Source organism: Rhamphochromis longiceps, linkage group LG23 (genome assembly GCF_057381845.1).
Source record: "Rhamphochromis longiceps isolate RC_006_pf linkage group LG23, R_longiceps_female_GT1.1, whole genome shotgun sequence".
In the NCBI taxonomy this organism is placed as follows: domain Eukaryota; kingdom Metazoa; phylum Chordata; class Actinopteri; order Cichliformes; family Cichlidae; genus Rhamphochromis; species Rhamphochromis longiceps.
In genome coordinates this window covers 41,947,255-41,972,359 of record NC_140578.1, presented here as the reverse complement: position 1 = coordinate 41,972,359, position 25,105 = coordinate 41,947,255, and the positions used below count along the sequence as shown (strand labels likewise).

At 40.8% G+C, this 25,105-nt stretch overlaps 1 protein-coding gene across 11 annotated transcripts in view; it reads left to right on the top strand.

The window, feature by feature from the left end:
• The window catches only part of LOC146642665 (semaphorin-5B-like), a 43,225-nt gene extending 18,889 nt beyond the window's left edge, over positions 1 to 24,336 (top strand). For 6 of the 11 annotated variants that reach the window (XM_085398302.1, XM_085398305.1, XM_085398307.1 and 3 more), the window contains 21 exons: positions 4,462 to 4,650; positions 9,060 to 9,159; positions 9,617 to 9,662; positions 9,798 to 9,860; positions 10,001 to 10,099; positions 10,587 to 10,800; positions 10,892 to 11,177; positions 13,133 to 13,268; positions 14,673 to 14,880; positions 14,978 to 15,185; positions 15,745 to 15,862; positions 16,030 to 16,214; positions 16,438 to 16,581; positions 16,678 to 16,825; positions 17,639 to 17,864; positions 18,829 to 19,050; positions 19,713 to 19,883; positions 20,823 to 20,972; positions 21,281 to 21,316; positions 22,305 to 22,516; positions 22,616 to 24,336. In XM_085398302.1, coding sequence (XP_085254428.1) covers positions 4,506 to 4,650; positions 9,060 to 9,159; positions 9,617 to 9,662; positions 9,798 to 9,860; positions 10,001 to 10,099; positions 10,587 to 10,800; positions 10,892 to 11,177; positions 13,133 to 13,268; positions 14,673 to 14,880; positions 14,978 to 15,185; positions 15,745 to 15,862; positions 16,030 to 16,214; positions 16,438 to 16,581; positions 16,678 to 16,825; positions 17,639 to 17,864; positions 18,829 to 19,050; positions 19,713 to 19,883; positions 20,823 to 20,972; positions 21,281 to 21,316; positions 22,305 to 22,516; positions 22,616 to 22,777 — 3,279 coding nt within the window. In that variant the 5' untranslated portion in view covers positions 4,462 to 4,505 and the 3' untranslated portion in view covers positions 22,778 to 24,336. The remainder of the gene's footprint in view (positions 1 to 4,461; positions 4,651 to 9,059; positions 9,160 to 9,616; positions 9,663 to 9,797; positions 9,861 to 10,000; positions 10,100 to 10,586; positions 10,801 to 10,891; positions 11,178 to 13,132; positions 13,269 to 14,672; positions 14,881 to 14,977; positions 15,186 to 15,744; positions 15,863 to 16,029; positions 16,215 to 16,437; positions 16,582 to 16,677; positions 16,826 to 17,638; positions 17,865 to 18,828; positions 19,051 to 19,712; positions 19,884 to 20,822; positions 20,973 to 21,280; positions 21,317 to 22,304; positions 22,517 to 22,615) is intronic. The other 5 variants (XM_085398310.1, XM_085398311.1, XM_085398312.1 and 2 more) reach the window with 2 other exon arrangements.
• Positions 24,337 to 25,105: the final 769 nt, after the last annotated feature.

The window sequence follows — 25,105 nt, the reverse complement described above, 5'->3', positions numbered from 1 at the left end:
CAGCTCTCAATCCAGTAGAGCACCTTTTGGATGTGGTAGAATGGGGGATTCCCATCATGGACGTGCAGCCAACAAATAAGCAGCACCTGTGTGATGCTGCTGTGTTAATATGGAGTGTTTCCAGCACCTTGTTGAATCTGTGCCGTGAAGAATTAAGTTTGTTCTGGAACCAACAGTGGTAAGAGTGTGGCTCCAACCAAGATATACCGATTAAAGTGGCCTGCATATATCATGATAGATTTTAATATAAGAATCAAACTATCTGTACTGCAGGAAAAGTTCAAGCACATTTAAGCTCTGTATTGACTCTGAGTGCCATTTGGTGTGAATGTGTAAGGGGAATTAGTTTAACCTTTTTTGCCAAGTAAAGCTGTTTTTTTTTTTTTAGCTTAAGAAACTTCTACAACTCAAGTGCGGCAATAAATGTCAAAGTAAATTACAATGGCAGATAAAGAGTCTATATATGGGCACAGATGTGAAAGTGGAAGGTAGCCATGAGCTGATTCTGTTTGCAGGGTTGGTTTACATCGCAGGACGTGATGGACAACAGACCCGTCTCCCAGGCTAGTGCTGCTAATGACTCTGAGGCCACTTGTAGTGACTACTTTGGTCAGGAGAAGTTACTTTCAAAGTCACATTTGCTAGTAACGAGCACAATCCTTAACCGCTTGTTTGGATCCATATAGATGCTCACGTGATAACACAGTAAATGCTTAATTGCATTGCTGTGTATCTCCTTTAAATATTTAACAGATGCAATTTCATTCAGTCTTGCCTCAACAAGCTGCAGAACAATCAATACAGTAGTTTGCAATTGTGAAACAATTCCAGAGCAAATCTAATCTACCAAAACATCTATGTTTAAAAGGCATCCCAATAAAATGAAAAGCATACAGAAAAAATATTCAGCCTTAAATACTGCTGCAAAATTTGAGTAGAGGTTACAGTTTAATGTCTTTGTGTGAGGTTTTGGAGTTGCTGCAGGAACATGAAGTTATCTTCATGTTTCAGCAGACGCACAAGCATCTTAGATTTGTAGTGTGTAGTTTTGTCTGCAAGATGTTTGAATCAGCTTTCGCTGTTGCAGAGGAATCACATGGAGAGGCACCAGTGAAGTAGGAGAGACAAATTGGCAGGCAGCAGGGGTTTGAGTATACACCTGTCATGCTTAGCTGTGTTGATACAGGGCGGCCCAGTCCTCAGCTTTATTTACTGACATGGCCCTGCCTTAAAATCTTGGCCGTGTTGCTCCAGTGTGGTGGTCACATGTTCACTTTGTGTTCCCGGGTGATTTTTTTTCCCCACACAGTCCAAACACGGACCAGTCACATGAATTGCAGACTCTGTCTTTCTAATCCCATCACAAGTTGTTATTTCTTTAAGGTGTTTTTCTATCGCAGCCAGCTACACGAGTGAATGAATGTTCAGACACGCTCCGTCTCTGGGAAAACAGCTCTCTGATTTTATTTTTGAAGCAATTTATTTCCAACTTTCTATAACAAATTCAAAGACTGTAGCTCAGGTCCGTCTGCCACTGTCGGGTCCATAATATTACATCGAATCACTCAAGCCACATTTAGAAGCATCACACGACCATCTACTTATTTTATGTGTAACATATGTCCTCTGTACTGATGCGGTCATTTGCTTACTTCAGATTTCAATTAAATTCAGCTAATCCAATGTTTTTTATATACTGCCAAATCACAACAGTCTCCTTAAGGCGCTTTATATTTATAAGGTAAAGACCCTGAAACAATACAGAAAAAACACCAACAGTCAGAGCACCCCCTATGAGCAAGCACTTGGCGACAGTGGGAAGGAAAACTACCATTTAAACAGGAAACCTCCTGCAGAACCAGGCTCAGGGAGGGGCAGCAATCTGCCCTACCTTTTTTTTCAGATTATATTAAATTCATATGACTTATGTTGAAACATTTCAGGAAAAAAAGTATTTTTTGTTTGTTTAGATACAGTATTGAATAAAAGCCTTTAGCCACCCCTCATTTCTACTCATTCCTTTATATTTTTCAGGAAAATTGGGGAAGAGGTGCCCTGATTTACTAAATATTACAGTATACATTTACAGTATATAAGACACAGAAGGAATCTGTACAGTCAATATTTGGTATGGCCACCTTTTGTAGCTGTCAAAATGTTGGTGCAGCAACAGTCTGTAACCTGGCAGTGCAAGGAATATAAGTTTCATTAGCAATGTGTTGTTATAGTTCACAAAGACGGTTGGACACACAGCAATGATGTTGGAGATTGCAATACTCAAATAAGACTAATGAAAGTCAACCAGCTGACAGCATCATACTGTAAAGCTTATATTCTACACAGTACTAAAAGTTTTGTTGTGGATACCAGCTTACTGTAAAACCTTCAGGGTATTTCTGGAAAGAACTTATCAAATTTCCCTGTTACAGGGTAAGATGTGTGAAAAGGACAAGTATAAAGGCACAGCCATACAGCTTTGGGAGGCAGTACTTAGAAATAGCGTTGGCGACAAGTGAACTTTCATGGTCATATTAGAGGTGACTACCTTCTCTCAGAAGCAAAGAAGGGAGCACAATGCTTTTGTTAATGCACAGTTAAAAACATTCAAGAAAAACATCAGTGCAGATAGTTGGGCTCACAGTGTGTCTAAAGAGTTTGTGTGTTACTTGACTAAACTTAACCAAACCATAAAGAGGTCCTAGCACACTTTGTCATGTAGACAGAGGATGATGAATATGCGCTCTTTGTCTTTAACTAACGCTAATCACCAAGGGAGAGCCTGCGTCCACACATTTCCTACTGCCCCCGAAGAATCTGACTGACGTCCACTGTCGCTCCCCCTCGTTGGGCTGAATAGACAAATCCCAGAACATTAGGCCTCTCACTGGCCAGCCTTTGCGCGGTGAGAGGACCGTGGCCCCGTAACAAAGGCGAGGCCAGCGGTGGAGGCTCTGCTCCTGTCGCTTCATTAAGCAGCAATGTAAGACCCAGCAGGCTGAAAAACCTCTGCCTCCACACGTATTCAGTCCTCCCAGTGAGCAGTAGACAGGCAGACATTCACCGCCTCCATTCTTTGTAGTGCGTAGCAGCTGCACTGAAACTGGTTTAAGGGTTAAAGAAAAAGACGCCGCTGTGAATGGGCAAGAAATATGCTGCCCTGTAGTGTTGAGGATGTTCAAGTTTTCAATACATAGTTGGAACATTATGGCCTTTTCCATAAACTCATTTATCACTCAGCTCAGACATTTTCAGAGTCAAATTTGTGCTCTAGTCCCGCCTAACCCTCAGGCGACAGTGTAGCTAGATTCAGGCATTTCACGTGCTCTCATGGTGAAGGTGTCTCCTGTAGTTAGTCTTCAGCTACTTAAACGCTTGCTCACATCTGAATGGTTCACTGGCCAGTACAGGAGTGGAGCTTAAAACAGAAATTTATTAGATGATTCAAAAGACATTTTTTTCCATTTCAGAGCTCATACATAGAGTCATTTCACATGCAAAAACATTTAAAGGTCTTTATCCTTGTTTGCATCCACATTTTTTTTAATTTAGCAAACTTTAAATATCTTGGTGAATGCATGCAGCCAATGAAAAGTGATAGTAACATCCTTTATTGGTGGGTGTCACTCTGTCCTGTCCTGCTCTGTTTCCAGTCTGTGAATTTCTAAATAAATGAGAAAATGTAGCCCCACAGAAGTGTGCGTGAAAACACAAAGACCCAACACATTTGGATTAGACGTTAGCCTGTAACTAACTTGCCAGCGTCAGTATGTATGCTACAGCTAGTATGTGGCTGCATTTACTCTACCAAACAGAGTATCTTGAACGCTGCCTCCCTCTGTGTGCTGCACGTGAGAAAGCAAAAGTCTGATACTTGTCTGACGCAGCTGGATGGAAATTTGTAAACTACATAAAAGAGCCTTTGATCTTTGTGCCTAAAGTCACCATCAGATCATCACCTTTGAGCAGATTCTGATTCATATAAAATGAATTCGACCCTTCATGTGGCACACCCTCCTGTTTGGCTCTGTGCCCGGGGCTCATCTCTGAATGGATCCCCTCAGTCAGAAAGAGGCACCCAAAGTTTGAGAGCTGGCGTTAGTGAAGATTGGCGGCTCTGGCCTTTTGAGGTGAATTAGCCATGACCGAGTCCTGCTGACACTGAGGCGATGGACACCAAAAGCAGACAGACTGAAAGTGAGGAGGGACAGCGGGGCCGGTCGACTGGCAAAATTAATTTAGATGAATGGGCAGGAGGACGGAGAGAAGAGAGTGTGTGCAAGTGTGAGCTATTACTGAGTGGATATGGATTTTTAGAGTCCAGCACTGATGTATTGAGTTTTCTAGAGTGATTATCTAAATGCCAAAAAATATAAGGATATTTATTTGTCACAAGGCTGATTGGTTTACTCTCCCTGCCATTACTGTCTGGTTGATTGACAGATATCACTTCTGCTCCGACAGGTGATTCCTGAGGACCTGATAGAAGACTGGATGTGGTTGTAACTATGGTAACATCAGGGTGGGGGGTATGGGCCCTCTCCCCCTGTGGCCTTGTGCTGGTCATCTGTTTATCCATGTGTCTGTCAGAGGAGCCTCACATCAAGCCTGCCGACTGCAGCAGAAAGGAACATCCTGTTGTTTCCTACCAAGGTGAGCAAAGAAACACACCACTGATAGAGTGGGGAGGAGGGCCACGAATGAAGTTAGGGCTCAAAAATGAAGGCACGCTTGCAAGATCAGGAACTTTGTACATTTTAATCACTTTAGTTTAGGCCCACCCCATCGTAGCAACTTATGTGCACATGCCAAACTGAACAAAGGCTCCAACCTAGCACCAAAGTTCATGCTGAAGGGAGACACTTTTTTAGCTGAAATAAGAGACTGTGTTGCTTGCACATTTACCCATTGTGAAAAGAGGACAACGTATTTATTTTCCACAAGACAATTTCTGTTTTCAAACAACATAATTTGTGTTGTTTTTTTTATGTAAGAGTACACACACAAATATATGAGAAAGTCGGCGAATTTAAAAGAGTCACGCACACAAAGGCCGTGTTTCTTTGAGCCCACTTTCAAAGTGATGATTTTCACATGCAGCCGGTTAGTCCACGTACCCAACATCAAGATCAGAGATCTTAACCTTGTCACACAACGATCGGGTTGTCATGCTGATGTTGACAATTAGGCAAACTTGTAGACATGCATGCGTTTCCTAGACTGTCTACAGTTCTCAAATTCAGGCTCTTTAAGCAGGTTGTTGTGAGCGAGCAGTGTGGTAGCCTTATTGTAAAATGGTAATCAAAATGCATCTTTTGCTTGAATAAGTGACGTAAAGGCTTTGGATTAAGGGTTGTATGAGGACCAACTGTATGCAAAAGGCTACATAAGATATACATTTTCGATTTAAATTAAAGTATAAAAAAACTGTATATGTCTGCCCCTTCTGATTTTATCACCCTACATTTTGATCATACTCTCATGTCAAACCATGGCTGCTAAACAGTGCTTTACTCCAGTGCTTCACTGAATAAGAACGTACATGGTATCTTTGTGAAGGAGCTTTGGTTGGGTCACAAACATTTTATGGTCCTTTGTAAAGTTAAATAACGATTGCATAATTGTATAACAATCTTCACTTATCCACCAACTTTAAATCAATGCCATCTCTCAACATTTCATTCGCCGCTCTTTAAAAACTGATTTTCGTTGGGTTTGTATATTCAGCTATAACCACCACAGCAACAGCGATTGATTAGTTTGCATTCAAAAAATGCTCTCATGAAAATTTATCAGCACAGCAACCTGGGTGCTTGCACAAAAGTCTTGTCCAAATCCATAAAAGCTTTAAACGTTTAGAATGTCATTTCATCTACTTTTGTTGCTCTAATCACTGCTGTCTAAACGCTGTTGCACGGCTTGTTCTATTGCTCTCACAGCCATATTGTAACCAACCATAAAACCCACAACAGTCTACAGCTTTTGAGAAATTATGTTTGTTAAATGCCACTGGAAATGGAAATAGACAAGGAACAGCAATAATAAATAATAATTATTTTTATCCTGGACAAGTTATGTTTCCGTCTGAAAAGAAGAGAAAAACACAGGACACAGAATGAAGATGATATAACAAGCAAAAGGTGAGTTTTAACTGATATAGAAATTGTAAAAATCATTAAAGAAACCAAAAAGGAACAACTGACAAAGGGAGACACAAAAAGCCACCATGTATAGCAAGGTAAAACGATAACAGCTGGAAGCAATCAGGGCATTGTAGTGGTGGAAAAAGACAAAGACAAGAGGTAAATAGAACACAAGAAAACAACAAACAATAAAATAAAGCAGGAAATGACACAAGAGCAGACAAGGAAGCACAGAATACACAGGAAATACACAGTAAATCTGAAGAAACGGACCAAAGAAACCAAGCATCTGAATTGGGAAGAAAGATGATTGAGAAAGATGATTATTTCAGAAACTGCTGATCTGCTGGATTTTCCCAAATAGGTATGCAGAACAGCATCTTTGCACCCTTGGAAGCACTCAGCTCTGCTGCAGCAGCAGAAGACCACACTGGGCAGTCAGCTAAGAACAGGAAACTGAGGTTACAATTATCACCAAAGTTAACAATGGGTCAGACTGGTGGTGGTATAATGGTGTGGCACACTTAATACCAGTCGATTGTTTAAACTCCGCAGCCTACCTGAGTCTTGCTGCTCACCATGTCTGTCCTTGTATAACCACAGTAGACCCATCGTCTGATGGCTGCTCCCAGCAGGATAAAGCTCATATCATCTGACACTGACTTCAAATCTAGCAACTGCGTGACTCTATCACATCCAAAATCTGCGAGGAACGTTTCCAGCATCTTGTTCAATTTATGCCATTAAGAATTCAAGTTCTTCTGGTGCCAAGAGCAGGTCTGACCTGACATCAGCAAGGTATCCCTAATATAGGATCCAGGTCCAGTAATAACAATGATCATTGCTGTAATCTTATTTTCTTTCCTGTGCTCATTTTGTTAAATAAAATTGCTAAAATGCAAAGAAGTTTACAAGCAGCAGACGGCAACTTACATAATGCAAAGTGTAGACAGTTCTGCAATCTGAAATGAAACTAGACGCTCTTAGTTAATTGGCTCTTTTGTTGCAAGAATGAGTGTCGATTTCTGATTCCCTGTAGTTAACTAATTTCTTCTTAAAAGAGAAAGTCCAAGAAACAAGTCGCTTCTCCTTGTCAGCTGTCAGATTGGTATTTTGAATGAGAGACTTAGACTGCCTGCCCTTGTCCGCTTTGCAGCAGCTCATTATGTACACAGGGAAGTGCACAAAAGCAATTTGGATTCAATAGCTCTCCGAAAATCACTGCTGTTCAAGTGATGGTTTGTATTCATGTTGTTTTGTTGCCCTCTTTCAGAGCTATTCAAAGCAGAACTGAGACCAGACAAGAATGATAGTTCAGTTTCTAATAAGCATCTTGACACGCTGGTGCTCATAACCTTTCAATTTGTTGTTTTATGTGACATTAATTGAGATTAACCAATACAAAGTGTGAAGCGTGACTTTAATATAAGGTTGTGAAATCTGGCAGCACTATGAACTCTTAGTTGGAATTAATTTGCATTCATAAGGATTTGTTGGAATTGTGTTTATCTCATGCATCGAGGCTTACAAAAGACACGTTGAAAGTTGAAACTGTGCTTGGCAATTTCTGCAAAAAAATTGAATGTAAAGATTTATGTGAAATTAATAAAGGTGTTGATGTTGTGTCTGCAGCATGGCCTCATTAAATGCTCTTCTTCAGCTGTCTAATGACTGTGAAAGGGCCTTTGATGTCATTATTTTGACTGGATGTCAGTTTACATTCAGCTCAAAGTGTTTGCCTGGCAAACCGTGCTGCTTTTGTTGTTGATACATTTTTTTTCCCACAAGCTGGCTATCAAATGAGAGGAACAGGCATTTAGTCCTGAGAGGCAGCAGTAATTTGCTCTGAAACATTGCGGGAAGCATTCATTTGTATGTGGTTTGTTCGCCCTCCCCGAAGCTCATGTAAAACAGCTAAAGCAACTTTATTTACCGTTCAGTTCTGATTGGCTGTCATACTGCTCAGGTGGTGGTTTTCAATTAAGGGCATGTAATATCAACCATGATAGACTAAAGTTATAAAGAAACTTTCAAAACAAAGTTCTTGATAAGATGGAAAAGTCTTAAGCCACCCCTCATTTCTTTATATTTTGCTTAAAGGGAGGCAGACATACTTATCTTTTAAATTGGTTTTGAGCAATGTTTCTTCAGGATTGGATGTTGTCTTTTTCACATGTTTTTAGCCCAGTCCTTGTACTTGACCTGGCAAAAAAGGCACCTTACTCAAGCGATGAACCAGTGTTGGGTCTACACACAATGGACAACTTAGGAAAGATCAAAATTTTAATTGGTTCTTTGTGTATCTTTAGGCACTTTGCGACTAGCAACCCGTTACAAAACAAATAATTTGTTCCCATTTGTTTAATAGAAAGACATAAAATTGTAGGTGTGTCCCAAAGAGCTACAATGTAAAGGTCTGTAATATCTCAGTATGGTATGCAATGTGTCCTTAAAAAAATCTGAGACAACTGCACAAGTTGAGAGAAAAAAGTAAAGACCTGACAGATATACCTTACTTATCTTATTACTTTGACATTGAACAGTCTTATGTAATGGTAAATTTATGTTGTTGAATTCAAGATAAATTATTTCAAGAGATTGCTAATTAATTAGAACAAGTAATATAATATGAAAATTGGGAGACTTCCAGATCTTTATTTCCTACCCTATAATTTTGGAAAATAAATCAGTACTTTCAGTCTGTTTAAAAGCCTCCTTTCTGGTCTTAGGCCCTACGATTAAAGATGAGTTGTAAAGTTGGCAAAAGGCAAACACTGGATAATGGATCTTTTTCATCTTCTTCTCTTGTCTCTCATATTTCATGTTATCATCTCCTGCTTTTCCTTTCACTTACTTTTATACTCTTTCTTCTTATTTTTTTCCCCTCACTCCTTATCATTTGATTATTTGTGCATCCAGCACTGAGGTCTTGGGTGTCTGAGTTCTCACATCCAGGTGCAAAGGACTTCTCCCAACTTGCTTTGGACCTGAGACGAAACCAGCTTGTTGTAGGAGCAAGGTACCAAATAGCATGCATTACTCAAACAGTAATCATACAGCATGTTACTAGCATACAGTGGTGTAAAGTGGATACATGATGTGTCATCATAGAAGCGTGCCAGCGTTCATATCCTGGACAAGCCCCCAATTCTTACATGATGATATTTCTGGACATAAACACGGGAAATACACACAACATTTATTTTTTTAAATTAAAACACAAAGTCCCGAAAGCCCAAAGACAGCACTAAAGGGTAAAGACAGCTCTTAAATGGAGTAAAAAGACCCAAAAGGAAGAAGAAAAAAATCCAGCAACACAAGCTATACAGTTATTTTGCCCAGGCGGCACAAATGTGTTTTGATCAAACTGTGTCTGGACAGAAGTTGGGAGATACTAGAGGATAACATTTATATGCTGTACACTGCTACTGTGAGCAGTCTGTTGTTTTAGCTCTAAAATAAAATATCTTTTACAGAAATTTCCTCTTCAGACTGAGTTTGAATAATACCTCCCTCATACAGGTAAGGTTAAGACTACACAAAAATGAACTACTGTCAAAGACATTTTATTTTTAAACATTTTAACAGTATCTCTTATTAAATATAAAAGGTCCAATATAAAAAAAAAACATTCTACAATTGAACATTTCTCCTCAGGCAACAGAATGGGCATCCGATGAAGACACAAAGCGCTCATGTCAGAGCAAAGGCAAATCTGAGGTATTGTGCTGTGACTGAAATACAGATATTTGTCTGTGTATTCAGAAACATATTACGTTAGACTGGATTATGTTATTATATGATTATATTATATTGGACATTTTGATGACAAAACTGAGTTCTGGCGTATTTGTCTGCAGGGTGAATGCCAAAACTATGTACGGGTTTTGCTGATAAGCGGAAGGACGCTCTTCACATGTGGGACCAATGCTTTTACCCCGGTCTGCATAACCAGACAGGTTAGTAAAATGGCAGTTTTTGCACTTAAGTAGAATTAATGAAACTATATGACAAGAAAATACATATTTTATAGTCTAAAATCCTTTTGGGGTAATTAAAAGAAAGGCAATTATAAGTTGCTAGAGCTCAATGTAAAATGGAAAAAGGACATGGAATTTAAAAAGGATAAAATCAAGAAATCTGACAATAAAAGTCATTTTCTTCTAGTCACTTTGATTAGCTAATTTATCTTTTCTCTATATATTTTGTAATTATATTTAGTAATTATAAATAGTTTTGGTGCCTTTGTGATCCTCAGATGTCTTCAGCAGCTTTGTGCATTTGGGAAATGATAGAAACTGAAGATTACATTATTAAAAGTTTTGAAATTCATTAAAAGTTTTGAAATAATGTGAATAAAGCGATAAAAACAGAAAGAACAAATCGCTTGTCAACCCACTAAAATAGCAGGAAATGCTTAGTTCAGTTTTCCCTTCTTTTCGTCAGATTTCTAACCTCAGCCAGGTGTTAGACACTGTGAACGGTGTTGCCCGATGTCCCTACGACCCGCGTCACAACTCCACTGCCATGATCACAGAAAAGGGCGAGCTGTATGCTGCCACAGTGATTGATTTCTCTGGACGTGACCCAGTGATCTACAGGAGCCTGGGCAACATGCCGCCCCTGCGCACCGCCCAGTACAACTCTAAATGGCTCAACGGTTAACAAAGCACCACAAAGTTTGTCCTTTTCATCACTCTTTCGTTGGTCCATCACGCTGACCTGTGTCTCTGCCTCTTCTATTCTTCTAGAGCCTCATTTTGTGTCTGTTTATGAGATTGGTCGTTTTGCGTACTTCTTCTTGAGGGAAACTGCGGTGGAAAATGACTGTGGGAAAATGGTGTTCTCTCGAGTGGCTCGGGTCTGTAAGAATGATATGGGTGGACGCTTTCTATTGGAGGACACCTGGACCACCTTCATGAAGGCTCGCCTCAACTGCTCACGCTCAGGAGAAATCCCCTTTTACTACAACGAGCTCCAGAGCACCTTCTACTTACCTGAGCAAGATCTGATTTATGGCATTTTTACCACTAATGTGTGAGTTCTGTTTGTTAATAATGTCATTTCATAGACTTTATGTCACAGTCTGGCGAGGGCAGACTGTATGAATTGACAAGAAGGACCCAAAATGCAGACTCCAAGGAACAGGGAACAACACTTGAATGTTAACAAAAAGCAAGCCGTTTAATATGGCTGGTAAAAAAGGAACAAACAAAGGGCAAGGCAGACTGAAGTAAAACTAACATTACCCTAAACTGGGAGAACTAAACAAACAACAAGAAAAACCTAGACATGAAACTTGGAAACATGGCGTGGCCAACAGACGACCTGACAAAGAATGACCAGAACACACCGACTAAATACACACAGGAGGATAATGAGGGAAATGGAAACACATGGAGAAACAGCTGACACACATGAACATAACAACGTCACAAGAGGAGAGTAAAACTAAAAACATTGAACATAGGAACACCGGACCCCTTCAAAATAAAACAGGAAACATAATGCAGACATGACAATATGAGACTCACAGACATGAAACACATGAAGGGCAAGGGAGACTTCACAGGGGTTGAAAACACAAGGGGGAACTGATAAGCAAATGAACATAGGAAACCTAATGAGCTTAAACATATAAACATCAAAATGAACTAAAACTCAAAACACTGGGTCACTGTGTCATAGAGTATATCCTCCTGAGAACCAGTCTGTTCATTTATGTCCTCTTTAATGGACGTTTGTTTTTGGTCAATATATTTTGACTTATTTGAGCTACCCTAATAAGTCCTGTTGTTTTCAAAAGTGTGTTTGGGTGGCCTCTTTCAGCTCCAAATAGGCAGGACATCACAAAAAAGTTACAATGAAAGAAACTTTCCTCTGTTCTCAGGAGGATATGAAAGAAAGATGCACTCACTGTAGCCTCACCAACAAATTTTGTGTTTTTGCTGTTACCAGCTTGCTTAACGTGGCTAAATATAGACACAAGGATGGAGTGCTAAGCTAGCTATTGAAAGCTAGCTAGGTTAGCAAATTGTGTTCCACTGACACACATGCTGCCACACTGACACACTGTCAGTGTCTGTATATAAGCATGTGTTTTGCTATGTTCAATTTTAAACTTGCATTTATTTAATATAAATTAACACTGTCGCTAATAGTCCTTTTGCAACAGTAGTCATTAGCCAATTTGTCCTAAATACAATCAATAATGCATAGAATTGACTCAAAAGAGTTAGACAGCCTGTTAGTACAATGAACTACCCAGAAGGCAATACTGTCTGTCACATAATTTCACAAAATTGGTGGAAAATATGGGCATGAATTAGCTGAGGTGAGACTATAGCTAGCAGCTACAGTTGTCTGTGCACCTACAGGTCACTCCAGGTCTACACAACCTTAATTACACATAGCTTTAAAGCATTTGTTCCTGGACAGCTGCCATGTACTTTGTCATTGTCTATAAAAACCAAGACAGGTTATTATACTGTGCTAGAAATGTGCTTTTTTCTTCTTTAAAGTCGTAAATGTTAACACATTGGCCATTAAAGGAACTGGATTATTTTGGCACTTGTACATTGCCTTATTTAAAGCCAAGTAAAAAACACTTGGTTTGGTAAGTTACAGTGATATTGTGTACATTAGTCTTTTTCTGGCTAATATACCTAGACAGCATTTTGAGGCTTTTTAATAAAACTTTGACCAAAAGTACTAACTATTAATATCTCTTATCATGTTTGTATGAAAGGTAATTTATTTTGGCAAATGTGTCCTCTCGCATATCAGCTGTGCCATTGGGGCTTGCTTTAAGACTACACACTAATGTTTATTCCATAGAGTAGTTTCAACTGAGGCAACTAAAAGGTTATGTTTGTATTTTACTGTTAAAATAGAAATATGTGCTTTTCTGTAGAGATGTGCTCAAGAATGTTTGCTTTCCTTCACATTCATTAGCTAAGACCTGAGCATTGTAATTTCCTGTGCTTCTCTAGAAACAGCATATCAGCTTCTGCTGTCTGTGCTTTTAATCTGAGCGCCATCACCCAAGCCTTCAATGGCCCATTTCGATACCAGGAGAACCCGCGCACTGCTTGGCTGGCCACTCCAAACCCTATACCCAACTTTCAGGTAACTCATTTCAAAACATGGACAATGACAAAGAATTCAGACCTCTTCATACATATGTATTTTTCTCTGAGAACATGAGGTTGGTGAGGACACTAAAGCAAACAGCTTTATCTTGCCACAGTTGCCCAGCAATTCCACGAAGGCTTGTAAAGAAATTTTCAAAAGATTGACATCCACTTCATCACTCTGTGCTGATTGCAGATATCTAAATGCAGTGCAGCAGAGAAGTTTTGCTCAGCTCCAACAAATACATGTCCCCAAAATAAATGCTTGGCAAATTTCCCAATGCATCTGCAAAGTGCTGTTCAGTTTGAGCTACAGGGAAACTGTAGTCACATTTCCTGTTGTATAATGTCTGTATATAAGCTTGTGTTTTGCTATGTGCAATTTTAACCTTGCATTTATTTAATATAAATTAACACTGTCGCTAACAGTCCTTTAGCAACAGTAATGATCTTGCCTGAAATTTTGTCCTTAAATATAAAACAAAAAAGCTTAACAATTTTTTCATGAAGCATTTGTTGCCTGTAAGATTGCCATTAAGCTAGCATGCACAAAACTATTTACATGCCTAACGATAATAAGATATCCATCATCGGACTTTACCCTTTTTCTTTTTTTTTTTACTGTGGACACTGTAAAAACCAGGAACTTTTCTGTCATTTAATTGTTTATAACTTCATTACTTTGGTGTAGCATGCATAGCTGCAGGGGAGGTCTTTATCAGTTGAAAAAGATATAAAACTTGTGAAAATACAGTTAAAAGTACCAAATATCTCTCCTCCACATTTTCTAGCGCCTTCCAGTGGGCCAAATTTTAATCTTTACTGGGCCAGTAAAGATTAAGGCCTTATGTTTAACACCCCTGCCTTATGTGGAGGTGCAGTGCACAAACACTGAATGAGGAGCAGCATCAGAAGAAAATGGGCTTTTGAGGTGGAGAATCTTAAGAGACGTGTGTTTAAATGCATGTTTCAGCTAGACGAAGAACTAAGAGACTGCATAATTGGCCAGTATATTACAAATAAGACTTTTCTGGATTATGAATTATGCAGACTGTCTATAATAACACAGTATAAGAAGTCTAAGGAGCTTGGAAAGAAAAGCGTCTGGACTTCAAGTTGCTTGAAGACGTTTCACCTCTCATCCGAGAAGCTTCTTCAGTTCTAGGGTCAAATGGTGGAGAGTCCCAGATTAAACCCTGTGGGAGTTTCCCCCCAAGAGGGACAAAAGGACCCCCTAATGATCCTCTACCTAATCACATGAGCCAAGGTGTGAAAACGGGCTTCTTTCCAAGCTCCTTAGACTACGATGACCTGGAGGACTAAGAACCTTCACAGACACAATATGAGAAGCTTCCCTTTCACTAAACGCCCTTCTGCTGCCTCCTTCTTGACTGCTCAGTGTGGCACGTTAGAGGAGGGCGCCAATGGGGGAAACCTGACAGAGCGCAGCCTCCAGGACGCCCAGCGGCTCTTCCTCATGAATGACGTGGTCCAGCCAGTAACCGTCAACCCCCTGCTCACCCAGGACAACCTACGTTTCTCTAAGCTGGTGGTGGATATCGTGCAGGGCCGACACTCTCTCTACCACGTCATGTACATCGGCACGGGTGAGACATGTTCTAATTAAAAATTAGAAAATAATCACTCGAACCGTTTTTTTATCTGCTATCCTGGAGCTTGCTCTTATTACTATTATCTTAAAAGAATATGGCACCATTCTGAAGGCTCTCTCCACAACCAATAAAAGCCTGCATGACTGCTACCTGGAGGAGCTCAGGATCCTGCCCGAAGGGAAAGTGGGGCCAATAAAGAGTCTGCAAATTCTCCACAATGACAGATCACTGTTTGTGGGCCTCAATGACAGATTGGTGAAGATCCCATTAGAGCGCTGCTCCAGCTACCCAACTGAACGGTTTGGTCCAAGATTTTCTACAATGCTTTTAGTCTTTATACCAAATAGAAACAAATATACCTACAGATTAATGAACATAAGAACCATAAATATGACCGAGTATAAATATTTAGCATAAGAAAAATGAAAAATTGTAGCCTTTAGTCTGTGTGAGCCTGCACATATATTGATTTTCTGGTGCTGGTGATGAGTGGGCAAATCTACTAAGAAACACACGCGGGTGTCCAAGTCTTAAGGGCCTGCGAACAAATGCTGACAAAGATGATTCTGTTAAGAGCCCTATTTATCTTCCCTACAAAGAGACACATTTTGGACTGTCAGGGTACAGTTCTGCAAGACTCAGAGCAGACATATCAAGCAGGCTTTTATGAATTTTGTTGACAATGAGTACACTGCTGGAATAGTTGACAGCTTTCTCACTCAAAACACAACAGGAGATCTTTTATGAGCAGAAACACAACAATCAGTAGATTGTCCGACTTTGTGTCAGCTTAAAAATCTGCAAACTGCTAAAGAAAGGCATCTACAGACACTGATAGTCTATCTAAATACCTGTTAGCTCCTGCATGGAGGCCCGGGACCCTTACTGTGGCTGGGATCATAAACAGAAGCGGTGCACCACCATCGAGGAGAGCTCCAACATGAACCAGTGGACGCAGAACATCACTGAATGCCCTGTAAGACACTGGGTTTGTCTGTTGTATAGATCTTTCCTGTCTCACTTCTACGGTAATAAGAATTTCATCACAAGTTCCCTGTTTGATAATAAAAAACAAAAACTCATTATCACTAGCCTAATATAGCATGCTAATTATCATATGTGATTCTCTAATCCTCTCTGGAGGTGAGGAACCTGACTCAGGATGGTGGTTTTGGTCCGTGGAAGCCTTGGCAGCCTTGTAACCACGATGATGGTGATGGCTCCATCAGCAGCTGTTTGTGTCGGTCGCGCTTTTGCAATGGACCGGTGGCCAGATGTGGAGGGATTGAATGCAAGGGCCCGACGATCCAGGTGGCAAACTGCTCCAGGTATATTTCTTTTCATGCAGACATCCATTATTCCCATACTAATCCTTTGAAATCAATCTTTGAAAAAATGCACTGTTATGTAAGTAAATCTAAAAATAGTCCTTTATGTTCAACTATATTCTAACAACTAATACACTCATAAAAGGAGACAGTTTGCTTAAAAAACACATTCGTTTTAAAACATCAGGCTCAGTCACATCCCTTCTTATGTTCTCTTTCTCAGGAATGGCGGCTGGACTCCCTGGTCATCGTGGGGCCAGTGTAGCAGCAGCTGCGGCATTGGGTTTGAGGTGAGGCAGCGCTCCTGCAATAACCCCGCACCTCGCCACGGCGGTAGAGTCTGTGTCGGCCAGGGACGGGAGGAGAGGTGAGGAGGTTACTTCAGAATTTAGCGATCAGGCCCGATTACTGCATTACAAAGCTCTGTGTGTGAGTGAGTGTGCATTCCTCTTTGTATTTCCAGGCTGTGCAATGAGAAAAAGCCATGCCCACTTCCCATAGTGTGGACTGCGTGGGGACCCTGGGCTCACTGCAGTGCTGACTGTGGTGGGGGGGTCCACTCCAGGACGAGAAGCTGTGAGAACGGAAACAGCTGTCCTGGATGTGCTACGGTATTTTTGCTCTATATGTGAAGAGAAGAGAGTAGGCAAAATAATATCCGAGTTGATTTGCAGACATGAGTGACCTACTTGTCTGTTTTTATTACACAACAAGATTAAGGACGTTTGTTTTCCCCACAAGTACCTCAGATTGTACAGCAGGTACACACAGTCCCCGCTCTTTCTGCTCAGTCTCAGTCTGCTAGACTTGGGGGAAAACATCTGTCTATCTGTCCACATCATAGGCCACTTTATTAGGTATACATTTGAACTCTGAAGCCCTGCCATTTTTTGGAAACACTTGGGAAATCTGAGCCAACCCAGTCTATCTGCTCTGCTATTCTATTTCTAGAAAGCTTCTACATTTTTTTTCATTTTGTATTGTCAGAATTATTTATTTATACTTACTAACAATATTTATACTTACTTTTTTGAGGGCAAAAAAAAAAAGTCAAAGTTAGCTGTTGTAGAGAAAAACTTTCCGAGCACTACCCAATTAAAGGGCTGGAAGTCCTTCTGCATTAAACTTTAATGTCTGTACCTGGGGAAAACTCACATCTAAAAAGGGTTTTGTTCTTCATTGCATTCAATAAAGCTCAAGTTTATGTCCTATTAAATACAGTAAGTTGCTGCATGATTGAGCCCTCTCCCAGGAAAACTGTAATGTTTGTGTTGTTTGGCAGGATATAATAAGGCAGCAGGCTCTCTCTGCAATCATTTGGGAGATGTAGCTGTGATAGGATAGACAGCAGTAGCTGTAGCCTGCTGGGATTTGCCTTTTCATTAGCTCTAAAGTTGATGAGCTGTTTCCATCCTGTTCTGCAGGAGTACAAAGCCTGTAACCTGGAGGCTTGCCCTGAAGTTCGTCGTAACACCCCCTGGACCCAGTGGATGCCCGTCAATGTAAGCCAAGACGGGTCACGGCAGGAGCAGAGATTCAGGTACACATGCCGGGCACTTCTGCCGGACCCCCAGCAGCTCCAGCTGGGCAGGAAGAAGGTGGAGACCCGTTTCTGCCCCAACGACGGGTCTGGAGCTTGCCAGACTGACTGTGAGTACTGGAAATAAGCTGGGAGATGTGGAAAAGCGAGTTTAACAACTTAGGGAAACTAGAAATGTTGCCATATTTTCTGTTTGTAAGTCACAGCAGATGTGCTTGATTGTAAATGTGCAAACACAGCTGTTGCTGTGATTACCTGCTAGAATGCAGGTGTACCTGGATTCCACAGGGAGGGTAAGCGGGGGTAAATTTTTTAAGGTTTGAATCATTTTTGTGAAGTTTTTCGACTCCATACAGTAGTCGTACACACGCTATCTGCCTAGAGCTGTATCTGTCTGAGCTTTTATCAGCACTGCTGGTGGCATATCTCCCAGTATGCCACGCTAAACACAGCTGGTTTCCTGTCTGTGGACATCAGTCAGCAGATTGATTAAACATCATTGAACTGTTGTGGGGAAGCAGATGTCCTCTTCCTTCATCCCTCAGAGTCATCTAAGCTTTTGTTTTTTTTCTCTTCTCCCTCATAGAATCTGGATTGTATCACCCTTTGGGTATTTACTCCAAAATAAGTAAAGCTGAGGAAGTGGGAAATGTCATTGTTTTTCGCAGCTTGTGTGACTGCTCTCAAGTTGTCATCCTCAGAAAAGAAAATCTTAATGAAATGTTTCTGGTGGCCTCATTTAAAAGCCTCAGGAAGCGCTTCTGATTCATATGTAAATAATTTGCAATTGTGGGTATACCAACTGTATGTGTGTGTCAGCGTACAGGGAAATCTAGCTCATTTTGTGCCTGCATTGTACCTCGCTAATTGTTGTTTCATAACAGGCTGGCTGCTGAGCTTAGCAATAAAACCATACAATAGCGTGTCTCCGATTTGAATTCAGAGAAAATTTCTGACTCGTTCAGCAGATTGTGGCAGATGTTGTGATCGACTTGTATATTTTTTTAGTGTAATTTGTTTCCCTTGTTTGGATTCTAAGATAGAGAACAAAATGTGTTTTATATTTGTTGCCAGCTTTGGTTGAAGACTTAATGAAGACAAGTGTCCGAACTTCATCCCAGCCACAAGGTGCCCGATGGGGATCCTGGGAAACGTGGTCCAGCTGTTCCCAGCAGTGCTCCAGAGGCTTCCGAACTCGGAAACGCAGCTGCTTGACGATAGAAGGGAGGATCAACCCCAGCGCCTGTGTGGGATCGCCGGTGGAGTATCAGGACTGCAACACTCAACCGTGTCCAGGTAACAGAGAGCTTCTAGTGCACTGTACCTCACAGACTGTATATAAATGGTGGACACAACCACAGTGACATTACCAGCTGGACACTGAGGTCCCATTAAGCATTAAGCCTAGAGCTGATGTTGATTGGGTGGTGGATCTGACTGCAGAACTGTGGTCACTGCATGCTCACGTGTTAGCGGCTAACAATCATTAGGTACCCACATCCTAAAGCATGCATACATTAATTTCCTGTCTGTCTTTATTCTAGTGGGGACGATCGTTTACAAGATGAATGTATGTTGTATGTCTCATTTATTGTTGTGTTTCATTAAATAATCAATCATTAAATCATTAATTCAGTATATAAATAATTGAATATTCATTCATTTAATTGAATTTAATAATTCTTTTTTTCCAATTTTAATTTATTAATGGCACATTTGATTTATTATTTAATGATATATTTATTTAATTCGTTTTGGTACTCATGGCCCTCCGCAATAGACCTCTGCACAGTTAGACTTTTTGCTACTATATGAATCTCCCCCTGGTGGCCAGTGGAAAAAAATGCCAATTAAAAACACTTGTGCACTGAGGTCACAGCTACATGAAACTGTTATATACCATCATTAGCTTGCATTACATTGTGTTACATTATTATGGGGTTTTCTTCTAAATCTAGTGAATGGAGCCTGGTCTTGCTGGTCTGCCTGGTCCCAGTGCACGTCCAGCTGTGGAGGCGGGCACTACCAGAGGACTCGGACATGCAGCAGCCCACCCCCTGCCAACGGAGGAGATATCTGCATAGGCCTGCATACTGAAGAGGCCCTTTGTAATATACACGCCTGTGAGGGTATGAAGGGATATGTGAAGCCGCACTATGGAAGGTTTCAGACAAACCAAAGATGTGTAATGGTCACAGATGGATCAGTTGAACATATTACATCACTAGCAGATTTTGTCTGTGTCTAGGTTTGAAGACAAAAGCTTTCTAACTGAAGTGAAGATGAGTAAATTATGGTACAGATATTATCAGCAGTTATAATATGAATTTCTGTGTCTTAGGGGGGGGGGATTCACTACAAAGGACTGCAGTTAATCTGATTTGAACATTAATGTTGTGAAGTTAAAGATAAAAGTCAGCTTATAACTTTCTTACAAACAACCCCTTTATCCAAATTTCTAAATTTTTAAAAATTCATTACAATTATTACACCATTAAAAACACTCTCTAGATTCTCTCAGTCTATCTAGATTAAATAACGGCTTCTTCTTTGGCCACTGATGGGAAATCTCCCCCACACGGGCCAATCAATATTTGTGATGAGAAGGAAAACAATGTGGCCGTTGGAGCCTCTCCCAGCATGCGTCGTCTGAAGGTCGGAGAAGGAACGGAAAAACAGTTAATGAAATAGCTCCAAATTTCCCTATCGACGTGAATTTGGATGCGAGCAGCTTCTTGTATATCTTTATTCCCTTGGACTTTGAAAAGAAGAAAAAAAATGCAGAGACACGGGAGGCAAATCGGTGTAATCAACTCCTCGTCCATTTTAGGCTTTTGTTCGCGAAACAAAGCGATCCCGGGAGGCACACAAGGTTGCTGACTGATGATGATGACCATTGCACTGATGCACTGTGGCCAGAACTCGTCAGGCTGCACTCTTGGTGACTTACCACACAGTTCCTCTCCTTGCAGAGGAGGTTGAGTTTGTTGGTGATTGGAAAAATGCTCATTTATTTTCCCGTTTCTCATTTGGACGTTTGTCGTTTTCCCTGATTCCTGTGTTTGCAGGTTGGGGTGAATGGACAGAGTGGGGGGACTGTGACGACGAGGGCCTGCAGCATCGCACCCGCCGCTGCGATGAGAACCAAGAGGCTGAGGTCAGTCTCTGCCAGGGCAACGTCACCCAGTCTAGGCCGTGCCAGCCTCACGAGGTGCCGGGTAAGCGCATGATCGCACATGTAAACAGGACCGCTGCAGACTGTTGCAGATATAAGCTGGAAAAATTAACTTGAATGAAAAGTTTAATCAGGCACGCTAAATGCTGACTTGTTCACTCTGCATTTGGAGAAAATTAAAAAGATGAATTAGCGGAGATGTCAGCAGCGTGCCTACCTCGAGAACAGGGAAGGCTTTGTGAGAAATTAACTACTTTTGTCTTGTTTGATCTCTCGGAGCTGCTGTGATTTTCTTTTTTCTTCTTCTCTACATTGATGGCTTTTTTTTTTTTCATTTCTCTTTCTCTGCAGTCATTTTGCCCGGTCAGGAGGACCAGAGCTGTGGAAGTGAGTGAAAACAACTGATGTCTTTCTGTTCACTCTCCCCCAAATAATTACACATTGTTCCCAGCTTACACACATACACACCTCCTGCGCTCTTCAATTCCCAGCATGAAATATCTGCAGGGTTTCCTGCTTTTCTTCCAGCGTTGCATCCAAACCAAATCAGTATCTCCTCGGTTTAATTGGAGGATGTAGCAACAACTAGCCATTCTTGTAAAAGTTATTGGCTTTCTTCTTCTCCTGATGTGTACCACACAGTTGGTACCATATTGACTTTTGTTTGTGACTTCGGCCCCGCGTGGCACGGGATTGGCCGAAAATGTGGAATCGATATTGGTCCCATTCAGGTAGTGACATGAACTTTGAGTTGCTTTTAGTTCCTCGCTTTCTTTCCCTTCTAACAAAAGCTCAAATTTTTTACACCACCTTCTAGACAGACTATTTTCTATTACAGTGAAAATTTTACCTCAAAAGTGTTGCAAATGCATACGACATGACCCACGAGCACGAGAAATTTCACACTGCCAGCTCTTCACAGATCCACAAATATAAGCTGCGTTCAAGTGGAAGTGGAAAACTAGGAAATATAAATTCTGTATATTTTGAATATCAATATAATCCTGGTCAATGTGTTCTCGAATTTGGAAGGAAGGAAGCTTTTTTGCAAGAGAAAATGATACACAGCTGTTTGATCCTGTGTGGTCAAACAGCTTATTTGCGTCTGGATCAGACGCAAATAAGCTGTGCACACAAATAGTTACACACAAATTGCACACATTCGTAAACTTAGTTTATGCTTGCGGATCATATCGTGTGCATTTGTAACATTTTGAGGCAAACTTCACTTAAAACTTCATCAGTGTTATTTAGTGTCCTCGATTGTTTGTCATCTCAGCCTATCATTACCCATCCCCTTACAAGGCTACATTTCTCACTGGTTTAACAATGGCTCTGTTTCTGTGCTCTTCCTTCCCCGCCTCCCTGTGTACAGCCTTTACCTTGTTCCAGCTGGCAGCTGTGGGCTTAGCCAGTTTCTTTGCAGCAGCCCTCCTGTCAGCTCTGGCCTTCACATACTGTCACCACCTGAACCGACCATCGGCAGAGTCAGCGGTAATCCACCCGAGCACACCAAACCACCTCACTTACAACAAGCAGGGCAACGCCACGCCAAAGAATGAGAAGTACATCCCCATGGAGTTCAAGGTGGGCTTGTAATTACTTTAAATACATTTCTAAATGGTTGATAGACTCTAAAGGTTTTTAAGTGAGGATTTTTATAAAACACGGTTTGCCATTTTGTAGATGCTGAACAAGAACAACATTCATGTCAACGATGAGACATGCAACCATTTCCCCTCTCCGGTGCCCTCAGGCAATATGTTTGCCACCACCTACTACCCTTCCAGTTTGAGCAAGTACGACTTCCATCCAGACTCGCCCTGCAGGACCTACATGCACAGCTGAGAGGAGGCCGGGCTTCAGCCAACAAACTCATCCACCACAATGTGCTCATCATTCAGAAATCAGAGCAAAGTCTTAAATAGTCTTAAGGTAAATACCAAAATGATTTCTATTAGAGTTATTCATGAAATACCCAAATATTTGGCCATGCAAGTCATTTTGGTTTTGGACTATTTCTTTGCTTTAAAGCAGTTCCAGCTGTGTGTCACAACTCAATATCATTTTTGACCACAGCGCTGAGATTATAAAGATTTCGAGTATAAATCACTCAGATGTAAAATTCCTGTTTAAAAAATCTGACCCGTCTGCGCACCATCTCCCTGCACGATTTGTCATTTTACCCTAACAAGAATAAATGTCTGCCAGCCCAAAAACCCCGCAGTCAGTCAACGTGGACTGTGTGGTGCTGTAACTAGGGAAGATTGAATTTATTAATCCCAGATTTGGGGACTAATAATCTTCAAAATAAGGTCAATTGTGTAAATATAAAGGAAGAAGCAAAACAAAGGTGATCCCAAATTACAGTTCACATATAAAGAAGCGCTACTGAGAGCACATCGTGAGTGTCTTTTTAGTTTTCCGCATCTATAGGAAGTTCTTTAAATTCTTATATTTTGACGGTACTTTCAGTATCCCACAAAAGCCGGCAGCCTTTTCGTTTCCTCCCTTTCTTCACCATGTAGCTGCCTGTTTTCTTAGAGCCAGAATGAGAGGTGACTGGTTTACTGATTGCAGAGACTATGAGCCAGTAACCAAGAACGAGCTGTGGGTGGTCCGATCGATCCGGCCCTTGTTTCAGATGTTGTGCGTGCATCTGTTCGTGAGCCACAGTGCATCAACTTTTACCTCCCAGAGGAGGACTTGTTTTGTTTTGTTTTTTAAGGCTCGTTTGTTCTCTGATGAAACCACCATCTACAGGGATCCCCCCCGTCTACTCACTTCACCCTCCCTGAAGTGCCCTGGTCATGCTCAGGGTGCCAGAAAGCAGAACCCAAACCTCCAGGGCTTGAACTCCGCTGACATTGTGTGTAACTGGATCCACTGGACTCTTTTGCAAAGACTGATTTCCATGATAAAAAAACAGATCCATGAAATGATGGGTATTAAGGAACATCTCCACTCTGAATAAAGCTAAGAAATAAACAGACTCGCAGCTTATTCGCTTTAATTTTCATACTTAGCTGGCAAAACGATGGACAGCAATCCTGAAGAGGACATTTTTGACACGCTTGACTTCGTACTGTACATTGGTAAAAAAAAAGAAAAGAAGAAAATGCATGTTTGCCAACTTTTCTATCAGCAGAATGAACAAATTATTTTAGGGGTGTTCACAGATTCATGCTGATTCAGCTATGGAAAAATATGGGGGCGTACCGCCCCGATTTTACAAGGCTACTGTTCAAAAATCACCAAAAACAATACAGCTGTTCATGTATATTTCAACAGAATGTGAATAATTCATTATCAGTGTTAGACTTTTCAAATGAATATTAATTTCATGCAACAAAATGTAACTTTTTTGTGATTAACTTGCTTATGGTGGCTACAATTTTTGTTTTTATTTAATAGCACATACTGAAGTGACTGGGAAACAACTGCTGCCCCCAAAAAATACAAAAATGTTTTGGTTTATGTTTTGGTTCTGCACAAATTTAAAATGTAAAACTTTAAGATGATAAAATGTGCTTAAACGTTGGTGTTTTCCATTGAGGAAGACAACGTAGAAAATAACTGGTTTCTCCCTGCACGTCTCTTAATTCAAAATTGATCAAATTTTGAAGCTGCTGAAGTTCAAACTGAGCAACAGAATGATGAAGAACGATGAAGACAACAGTAACTCAAACCAAGTACGCAGATGAGCATAGGCTACAGCAGCAGAATACCACACTGGATGTCAGTCCTGTCAGCTAAGAACAGAAAACTGAGGCTACAATTAACACAAGCTCACCAAAATTGGGTAATAGATGGGAAAAATGTTGCCTGATCTGACAAATCTCAATTTGTATTGTAACATTCAGACGGCAGGGTCAGAATTTACCTTTAATCAAACCTCAGCAGGTAGCAGAATTGTGTGGGGAACATTTTTTTAATATAGTCTTTTGCTTAAACTCCGCCTGAGTAATGTTGCTGACCATGTTCATCCCTTCATCGCTACACTGTACCCATCAATCTCTGAAGAATGCTTCCAGCTCCTTTGTGAGTCTATGCCACAAGGAATTATGACAGTTATGAAGGCAAAAGGGAGTCAAAGTTATTACTAGTAAGGTGTATCTAATGAAGTGGCCGGTGAGTGTAACTTAAGTTTCGTCTCCTGATGGCGTGTCTCATTAC